The following is a 10,513-nucleotide window of genomic DNA, read 5'->3' as shown; positions in this document are numbered from 1 at the left end:
GGCGGCGAGTGTCTCCGTATGGAGTGGGCTGAGCGACGTGAGGCAGGTGGATGAGGATAAGGCGAGGGGAGTGAGTAGAGGAGTGCGAGCCACGTCCAGAGATGAAGAAGCACGTCGGACGCAAGACATATAGCATTACGGTTCCACCGAACAAGAAGAAAATACGGAGGGATGGACCTTTGCTTTGGGCTTCATCCAGGACATTTGGTCGGAGCAGCTCATCAACCATTCCCAGCCCGTGGGTTTGGTGGGCCTTTTCTGTCACCCACCCTGTTTGTGCTTGAAACCTTGTCGCTCTTTGGGCTTTGACTCTGCCTGCTTCTCCTCTTTCTCTTTCTCTCCATCTCCACTTGGGCCCTCTCTCTCTCTCTTTCTCATGGCGGCGGCGGCGGCGTCGGCGTCGGCGTCGACGCCGCAGGGGGTGGCGGAGCGGCGGGGCATCCCGGCGGCGGCCTTCGTCGAGGACGTCGAGGCCTACCTCCGCCAGGCCGGGCTCGACGTCAACTCCGCCCTCGCCTTCCTACAGGAAAGGTGAACAAAACCTCACAAAAACTTTGGGTACAGTAGTAGCTTAGGGATCTCGCTAGGCTCCGGAGCGCGCGCGCTTGATTCGGGGAATCGCGTATTGGTACCGCTGGCGCCTGTCGTATCGGGTACGACCTGGATCCACTGTGCGAGCACCTCCGACGTGGTAGCTTTTGGAGAGGAGATGCGGCTGCTTTGTTCGGATCCCAGCTGCGTGTTTGTAGTGGTGGTTGATGATCCCGCTCCACCTCCGCTTGTTAGTTGAGCTTACGGACTGGGAGCAATCGAGTTGACTGGTTCAGGGTTTCTGCCGGGGGTCTGGACATTCTACTGGTTTCATACTTAATAGATTGATGGGCCTTCGCTCGTATTCCTGCGAGTGTGAATCTCGATACCCCTTCGCAGAGTCTCCAACTTCTTTCAACCCATTTGCCGCATCCTGGTTTTGGAGTAGCTTTTGTTCTACTATCTGTTTGCTGAATATGCTGTGGTTAGTACTTGGTCCCCGACTCGGATACCATTTATGGTTTGCAAAGGTCCCTCCTTTTGTTTTGGTTATCCATGCTTGCTGATCATGCAGTTCGATAGTAGGAGCATTTGGTGCTTGTATTTGCACAAAACATAAGAAAAAGAAAAGAAAATTCTACCTGGTTGTGGCGGGAATCTAGATTTATTCCCTGCGACTCTGTTTTTGTAAACTTACTGCCTTGTGGGTTTATATAACTTGCTCCGCATTCATTGCCTCCTTGGATCGTGCTTGACCTGGGAGAAGTGGCCTATTTGTTTTGCATCTTTCATAAAGCGTTACCTTTCCATCCATTCAACATTTCTTCTTAAAAATGAGGAATTCTGATTGTATTGTTGTTTACTCTGAGGTGGACATTGCCTTTGTAATATCTTTGGTAAAATTCAATTCAAATAGTTAATTAAGTTCAGAAAGCTATTCCATAATTGAATTCCAATAAAAAATACTTAGTCTCTTAAACAAGACATTCTAAAACTTAGAGAATTCTAGTCATTAAGATTTCCTATTATATAGCAATAGCTTTAAGCAGTGTCCATGTAAAATGGGGCATATTTATATTCTTCTTAGTTATGAATGAAATACTGAATGCTAAAATGCAAACTCTTCCATGAGCTGTCCAGGAAGGGTTATTTCTGTTCAATCATTAGGCAAAGTTTGTTCCATTTGGTTGAACGCTTGTGATCACACTTTTCATGTTTGCACTGAAATGTGGGTTGCCCTAGCTGCAACATATGTCCACTAGTCCCTAGCTATTGGTCAATTTACTCTGCCTGCAAATACATTTAAATTTCTGTCCTATCCATGGTATTTAATCATACCATTCTGAATTGGCACCCTTTTGGTTTATTCCTACCTTGTCAAGTGTTTTTATGTGAAAACTGTCCTGACATCTGTTTCTGTGATCTTGCGGGCATTTGCTGTTCTTTTATGCAACATGTGATGGAAAGGACGCAGGGGGCTTGAATGTTTTTCCATTAAAACTTCGTGTAAGGTGTTACGTGCTTTGGAAGTGTCAAGGCTATATATCCTCGCCTAGTACAGCAGCCCATATATCCAGTGATACCTTTTTGATTCCATTGTCCGGGTGCTAAACTTGTGGCTATCGTCTGATGCCAGACCCGACAAGACTGAGTGCTGGGGCATGAGGAGAAGCGCTGTCATTATCATATGCTTTCCATAATGTGTGAATGCATACTGTGTATTTGTAGCTACTACTGTTTAGTGGAAGATAGGGTTGAAAGTAGTATGGGAAATTCCCATACCTTCTGATATTGTTTTCCGTATTATGAGAATGTTTTCGACCGTTTCTGTTTTTACCAAACAAAAAAGTTTGTCATTTTCTTATTTGAGCATAACTGTTTTCTTATTACTCCCTCTGTCCCAAAAAGAATGCAATTCTCACTTCCCAAGGAGTCAAACACTTTCAATTTTGACCAAATCTATACGAGAAAATACAAACATTTATGATGCCAAATAAGTATTATTAGATTAATTATGAAATATATTTGTACAGTTAACTTATCTGAAGACATAAATATTGATACTATTTTCTATAAACTTGGTCAAACTTAAAAAAGTTTGACTTGTCCCAAACCTAGAATTACATTCTTTTTGGGGCGGAGGGAGTAGTTAATTTCATAAATATGGGGAAATCCTTTACCGACCATTTTTTTCGTACTATAGTACAGTTCCTTACCGTTTTCAATCGTTTTCATTCCTAGTGGAAGACCATTAATAGGCATGAAACATGACAGAATTGATGTGTGCCTGTGTTGAACTGAACTTTATATTGTTGTGTGGCTCTGGCAGTCTGGAGATTGTCACCCGCATAGTGGAGGAAGAAAACATCGCCTAGGGATCAGCTTCTGTATTTTGGGAGATTGGCTCCTAATCCTTGCCATGCGTACAGTGTACCAAAATAAGAGTTAATTACATAGCAATTTTAGGGTTCAGAATGTACCGTCATAGTATTTTGAATCTGAATCTCTATTGTACTAATGTGCTCGAATAATGATTTCTGTTGGCCTTGGGATCCTGAGATTTTTTTTAGAGCTAATAAACTAACAATACTAGAGCTAGTGTGCTCATTTGGAGGAACCTTCGATGCAATCAGGGCAGACATGGTTGAGATTAGTTCATTCTAATTTCTTTTCAAAGGACTTTCTTTCAGATTGTGGCTAAATAGTCTTTCTCTGTGAATGTTCAAATTTTCATCTGTCGTGCTTATTTTGAGGAGAAACATAACATGTGTTTTCCATTTTGCTTAGGTTGCAGCAGTACAAAATAGTGGAGATGAAGCTTCTAGCACAACAAAGGGATCTTCAGGTGCTCATATTATTTTCCTTAAGATTTTTATGGGTTTGCTTGTTTGTTCTATGATATTCACATGATTAGTAAACTTAGTGTTGCCTAAAAGTCCAAGTGTATGGGTGAAAGTGTGAAGATTTGGTTTTACATCTAAGGCTTTCATCATGAACCTCTTAGCGATAGGTGATAGCTCCCAGAAGTTCATAATTTCTTCATGATTCCGACACAAGCCCTGGTATTCCTTAGCACAGCTGTTCACTGATCATACTTGGAAACTTTTCTGGACCTTAGGCAACGAACAAAACTGGACAAGGAGTATCAAATAAATGCACTATCAATACATATTTCATCTTGGATTTAATTAAACTTACTTGATGTTCTACATGTTGGTGTATTTTCTACAAACTTGGTCAATGTTAGAAAACTATTATCTAGGACAAAACTAAGCTATGTTTTAGAATGGAGTATTGGATTAGTGGTAGAAAATACAATTGCTTTTCATGGAACAGACTAACAGTTAATCACTTTGATAAGTTTTACTTATGTTAGCAATCAGATGTAACATAGTAGCCTCTATTCTGTTGACAGGCAAAGATTCCTGATATAGAGAAGTGCTTGGATATTGTTGCAACATTACAAGCTAAAAAGGATTTGGGTGAGGTTTGTACAATTTCCTAGAATTGAGTTATCTACTTTCTTTTCGTCTTCTATCATGATGATGGCACTATTGTTGGGGCTGTACTCTAGCACTTAGGCCTATAAAATGTTCAGTTTTGACGCTTTACATGGTCCATTGGTTCCTTTACCTTGTGTTCTGCTACCTAGAAACTTTAGATCCTCTATATCTCAAATTTTACTCTACTTGTTTATTGTGTACTTTCTGCAACTCTTATTGGTTAGTAACTGAATGTTGTATAAAGATTTAAGCATGAAAAGTACATGAAACATTGAATTCTCAGTAAAGCACCCAACCCAAGGAATTTTATGATTGGAAAAGGTACTGCACCAGGGGTTTCATATGCTTGCATTACATACATGTCAAATTGTTTCATCTGCAGTGCCATTTAAACTTGCCTATTGTCTACACATAGTCACTGGATAGCACATAAAATCATCAATTCACCTATTTTTCATCACAAGATTATGATTTTTCGTTATGAATACTAACTGCACATGTAAAAACACTTGAAAAGTTCTTGAAACATACATTTATGTGTATATTTATCATACTTAGAGGTGTCATCATATTTGTTCGGCCCCCCTTAATCAAAATCGCTGGTTCCGCCTCTGCACATAGTGCACATTTGCAGGAAATTAAGCTGTAGGCTTCTCAATAGCTTCTTTTAAGCTAAAATCATGATGGATTCTAGTTTGGACCGGACTTGAGAAAAACAATTGTCTCAGTGAAAGCTAACTATCCATGGTTTCCAATTAACTGATGCAGGCACTCATAGCTGATTTTGAATTATCCGAGGGGATCTACTCCCGTGCAAAAATTGAGGATACTGACTCAGTGTGCCTGTGGTTGGGTGCAAATGTGATGCTGGAGTACTCTTGCGATGAGGTTATTAAACAATGAGCATCCGTGTTTTCGGTGTGACTTTTGTTTTCGTCCATCCCCCTTATTTCCTGAACTTTTGCAGGCAAATGCCCTCTTGAAGAAAAACTTGGAAAATGCCAAGGCCAGCTTAGAAGTCCTTGTTGCTGATCTTCAGTTCTTGCGAGACCAGCAAACCATCACTCAGGTAAAATTGTTATGACTAGCTTAAATGATCTTAGTTTGCATGATCCGGCAATGATTATACCATGGTCTCATACCTATAATTTCGAATGATATCTTGGTCAGGTAACAATTGCTCGGGTATTCAACTGGGATGTACACCAACGGAGAAGCAAACAGGCTATAAAAGAAACTTGATTGCTACCAAAAAAAAAAAGAAACTTGATTAGTTATATCACGAGGCCAACCAATGTGATTGGGACAACTTTTTTTTTTTGGGTACGTTTTGCTACCTCTGGCAGATTAGTCCATCATGGTGAGCTCTTTTGTTGTTGATGGTTCCTTTGCTGTGTAACAATGTATCGGTTTATCCTGTTTTATGGTGTGGGGACTTTAGTAGAAGATGTCATTTCACTGCTCTTTTTCCCCGGTGGGTGCCCATATTCTGGCTTGATGGATCACATTTCACAAGATATTTTACTATTCTTTAGGGTTTACAGAGAAGCCTTGCGATTGCCAAACATGCATAGCTGGAACATTTTTTTGTTTAGCCCTTGTTTAGTTTTACCCTAACTTCTAAAAAGTTGCTACAGTATCTGTCACATCGAATGTTTGCGGCACGTGCATGGAGCATTAAATGTAGACGAAAAGAAAAATTAATTACACAGTTTGGTGGGAAATTGCGAGACGAACGTTTTGAGTCTAATTAGTCCATGTTTGAATACTATTTGTCAAATAAAAATGAACGTGGTACAGTAGTCTCAAAATCCAAATTCCTACAACTAAACAAGGCCTTACTTGATCGCAGTCCCCAAGATAAATGGCCCATTGTCATGTTGAGCAAAGATAGATTTGAAAAAAAATTTGAACAGGTTAGATGACTAAGGTAGGGCCCATTGTCATGCTTGACAATTGCTCCTTATGTTCCACAAAGAGTCATTCTAGAAGTTGGGGTAGATACTAAACTTTTGGCAGATGACCAAATATCCTAAAGTTGTCTTTCATTTATGTGTTGGGCTAGAAAGTATAATCTATGTGTTTGCCTATAATGACATTTTTTTTATGGGACAAAATTTGAATGCTATAATACCCCTTTTCTATACCCTTTTTATATGATGTTTTTTTTATGGGACAAGGGACTAGATTTTACCTTGTCAGAATGATTTTATATTGTTCTGGTCAATAATGGTCGTAGCTGTACAGTGCTAAAATGTTCCGACACAGATTGTGGCTGTCTAGGTCTTCAGTGTTAACTGACAACTTTGTAGGCTTTAATCCATCTGTGGCCTGTATTTGCAAGCTCTCTACCTTGAATAAATGACGATGAAGCTCAAGTCTGAAATCACAGGCGCACAGCATTCTAAGTTCCAACAACTTAGCAAGCAGATCACATGCCCTAGCGTGCTTCAAGATCCTACGAGTCGACCAGCTTATCGAACAAATTTGAATTTGACAAAGCTGGCCCTATGACTACGTGACCGACCAGGACCAGGTTCTCTTGTATGCATCTGTCTGCGCCGCTGCCGGGCACTATGCCGACGAGCAGTGGCGACGGCCAGCGACAGGCCACTCTGCAGCTGAACAATGGTGCAATCGGTAGGCCTTTTTCTTTTTGGCTGATGGCAAGGCCTTTGTTGCCAAACTTCCCTCTTCTGTCAACAAGGAACAACAAGTCCAGCTCCCTCCAAGTGCATGCAAATGCAAGCACTGCATGTTCTGATCATCTGCTAACAATCAGCAGCACACAAGCCTGAAACGGTGCTGCTGTCCTGCATTAGAATTATGTTCCATCACAGCAACAGTTAATATGGCAACCATGCTTGCGTTATGGCTAACTACAGGTTGTAATCCCTTCATATTTATCAATGTAGATTAATATTCTCTTGCATTTTCCTCGCAAGCGGTTGGATTTGGATTTAGTCAGCATGCTGTTGCTAGCTAGATCTTCCATTTGACCTGGTGTCCTGGTCTACTTTTACAGCTTGCCAAAATTCGTTGCCAGGATCAATTAATTCATAGTCATAGCTTTGCCAATTAAGCCAGCCTTTTTCAGTCGATATGATAACTAACTGCCTAACGTTGACTCATCTTTGGCTTTTGTTTGAACTAGCGAATTTGGTCAATTGTTGTTCACTTGGAAGCTGAAGTCAGTATGAATTGTGTCCCAGCGTTGCGGTAACTGACTGTCACAACTCACAAGCCATAAAATCACACGGAATAAACGCTCTATAAATTTTTTTCTTCGACATTAGGATCTTAAATCAATTATGTGCTGAATTTTACTCCTTGTGATTCCAGCAACGGTCCCAGAGATCTCCTAGTTCTGTATATTGGATTCGTAGAAATAAAGCATTACACGAAACAAAACCTATCTACCAGTAGTTGTTACAGATATGGTCACATCATTAATCAGCCTGTTCGTTTGGCTGGGCTTGTTCGTTGCTGGATCGTGAAGAAGTACTGCTGGCTAGTTTGGTGTGAGAGAAAAATATTGTTCCGGCTGTAAATTTACGATCATTTACGAGACAATAAGCTCAGCCGATCAGGCTGAATACTGCTCGGCCGCATAGCAGTGGAGGCCTCTTCGTTTCCTACACTACTTAGATTGAAATATGCAGGATGCTTTGGCTTAACCAGGATGATAGATTTGTTGCCTAGCATTGCAACAACGTCTGAGATGGTGGGTCGATCAGCTGCTTTCTCTTGTACACACAACAATGCAATGTTCATACACCTCATCATTTCTTCTGAGTGACTAATGGTGTTCAGTGATGCATCAATGAGCTCACTCCATTTTCCTCTTCAAATAACTTCCATGCCTGTTTTGCAAATAAACAAAATTATATATTTGTATAAGATACCAAGTAAACAAAATATTTTTTGCAAGTTACATGTGTGTCCAACTCACATATCCAAGGAGATTAATGAAATTTCCACATTCATGGCCACTTGCAGAATTCCTTTTACCTCCAAGGATCTCAAGAACGAGAACACCAAAGCTGAACGCATCAGATTTGATTGAGAAGATACCCTCGTAAGTATACTCAGGAGCCATGTAGCTAGGGCGGAATATCTAGCCAGCTCGGCTCGGCTCAGTCCAGCTTGAGCTGACTCGTTAGGCTAACGAGCCAGCTCGGCTCGGCTCATTAATATTATGAGCTAGAGGGGTAGCTCGGCTCAGCTCATTACCGAGCTCGAGCTGGCTCGTTTAGCTCGCAAGCTACTACAAATAAAATATGACACACATGTTTATAATGTTTATGCTACATTAATTCTAGAAGGTGACGGCCACCATTATGCAACCATACATAATTAATACATATCAAAGTTCATCAAAAGTATCAACCATGCAACATAGTTTGTCCATCCATGATCATGCAGTTCCAGCATACTAACTAATTGCTTGCCACCACAAACTTAGGAAAGTCCACAGATTCAATGTCAGCATCATCATCTTCTCCCTGAAAAACAATCCATAAAATCAACATTTAAGTACCACAACAATTATAAAATTAAAATTCATATAAAATAGCTGAAAATAAGGATTACATACCAATATAATATGTGTACACTTCTAGGTCAGTATCAATATTTTCTGGATTCATGGTCGTGGGCTGATAGGCCTCAGCTCGTGAGCAGCTCGCGAGCTGGCTCATTAAACTAGCGAGCTAGACTTCCAGCTCAACTCGTGAAAAAGTTAAAACGAGCCGAGTCGAGCCGGCCAATGGTCGAGCGAGTTGGCGAGCCGCGAGTATTTTGTCCAGGCCTACTGGTAGCCACTAAAAAGAATGTCCATGTCTTAGCTAAGCATAAATATGTCCGTTAGTGGTGTCCATTAGCAACATTAAGCTTCACAAAAAAAAAGTTTATATGAAACTTACTATGTGCCAACCACTCTTCTTGTAGTGCTTTCTTCAGTGTTATTTGAAGTAAATATTTTTGCCAGTTCGAGTCTGAAATTTTAGGATTCATTTCACCATCCAAAAGAATATTGCTTGGTTTAAGATCTCGATGTATGATACGCAACCGGGAGTGCTTATGTAGGTAGGGGAGCCCATGTGCTATTCCTTCAATTATTGATATACGCTTGTTCCAGTCCAGTAAAACTCTTCTGTTTTCATCTGCAAATACATATATCTATTTCAGTTACATAGGGACTGGATTCATGGCCCTGATAGAAACAAATTTTCGAGAACTTTTAGTCCTTTGGCTGCTTCCACAAAAATTGCCTCTAAAATAAATTAATATATGTAAATGTGTTACCAAAGATGAAGAAGTCTAAGCTTTTGTTTGGCAAGTATTCATAGACCAATATTTTCTCCTCTTCTTGAGAGCAACACCCCAAGAGCCTAACCAAATTCCTGTGTTGGAGTTTGGCTATGAGCTGGACTTCATTTTTGAACTCTATGAAATTGTTAGATAATCTACTGCTTCCTTGTGTGAACACACAGTAAGGGAAGGCGACGCCGAAAAGGTTCAATGCTGTGGTACTGTAGCCGCTGTAGAAGGCATGCGCCAAATGACTCTCCTGTCTCACTGTAGCCACATGCAGGGATAGGCGCAGAAGTCAGTCCTGCTGTGTTATCTAGTGACTGTAGCAACATGTTAGCTGTACTAGGACTAGATGGATAGAGTTGTATAAATAGTTTGCCACTGCAACCCAGTAAAGAGAGTTCAGATTTACCATCTCCTATATAGGGCTTCGGCCAACGCTGGTGCTTGTACTGTGTGTGTATGCTCTATTCTCCATCTTCTTCAACCTCTAGCCATAGTGTGTGTGTTCGGACAACGCTTGTTCGTAGTCGGCTTAGCTAGTGAGTGCTCGGCAACACTAGCGGGTGCTCGACAAGACTGGCGAGTGGTCAACTCGCTTGAGCCAGTGATCCCGTGGGCTAACAAGTGGTATCAGAGCCGAGCAAGCGCCGTCGCTAGTCTAACCGCTAGCGATGACGGACGGTTCAGAGATGGGCGACAGCAGTGGCACTGTTGTGGCTGCCCAGCCACGACAGGAGGTCATTGTTCGCACGGTGTGGGAGGTCAGCGGCACCAGTTGGCCGATGCTGACTTGCACCAACTATGGAGAGTGGTCGGTGACCATGAAGGTCAAGCTCAGAGCCCGACAGCTCTAGAATACTGTTGACAAGGGCACCGAGAATGAAGAAGATGATATGTCAGTGTTGGAGGCTATCCTCGCTGCTGTACCAGCGTAGTATAGGGAGCCATTGGGGGCGAAGAGCTCTGCTAAGGAAGTGTGGGAGGCTATTGTGGCGATGCGCGTCGGTTCCGACCGCGCAAAGAAGGCAACGGCCCAGCTTCTGAAGCAGGAGTACGTCAACCTCAAGTTCAAGGATGGTAAATCGGTGGAGGACTTCTCCCTCCGCATGCAGACGCTCATCAGCAAGCTGAAGAGCCACGACGTCACCATCGACGAAGAG

At 41.7% G+C, this 10,513-nt stretch overlaps 1 protein-coding gene and 1 pseudogene across 1 annotated transcript; one reads left to right on the top strand and one right to left on the bottom strand.

Moving 5' to 3' along the window:
• The first annotated feature begins 320 nt into the window (after positions 1–320).
• Positions 321–5,480, top strand: LOC136504929 (prefoldin subunit 3-like). The gene is made up of 6 exons (XM_066499983.1): positions 321–531; positions 3,319–3,376; positions 3,947–4,018; positions 4,803–4,922; positions 5,002–5,103; positions 5,205–5,480. Exons 1-6 carry the CDS (start codon positions 377–379, stop codon positions 5,274–5,276), a joined length of 579 nt encoding a protein of 192 aa, XP_066356080.1. The 5' UTR covers positions 321–376; the 3' UTR covers positions 5,277–5,480.
• A 2,112-nt stretch (positions 5,481–7,592) lies between these two features.
• LOC136503772 (G-type lectin S-receptor-like serine/threonine-protein kinase B120) lies at positions 7,593–10,095 on the bottom strand (annotated as a pseudogene).
• Between the last annotated feature and the right edge of the window lie 418 nt (positions 10,096–10,513).

This window comes from Miscanthus floridulus, chromosome 14, assembly GCF_019320115.1.
Source record: "Miscanthus floridulus cultivar M001 chromosome 14, ASM1932011v1, whole genome shotgun sequence".
NCBI lineage: Eukaryota > Viridiplantae > Streptophyta > Magnoliopsida > Poales > Poaceae > Miscanthus > Miscanthus floridulus.
The sequence above is the reverse complement of the archived record's forward strand: the minus strand, read 5'-3'. Positions and strand labels throughout refer to the sequence as shown.

Coding starts and splice junctions, on each gene's coding strand:
- LOC136504929 (XM_066499983.1), top strand. CDS start 377: ATGGCGGCGGCGGCGGCGTCGGCGTCGGCGTCGACGCCGCAGGGGGTG. Junction 4,019..4,802: donor CTAAAAAGGATTTGGGTGAG/GTTTGTACAATT, acceptor TAACTGATGCAG/GCACTCATAGCTGATTTTGA. Junction 5,104..5,204: donor ACCAGCAAACCATCACTCAG/GTAAAATTGTTA, acceptor TATCTTGGTCAG/GTAACAATTGCTCGGGTATT.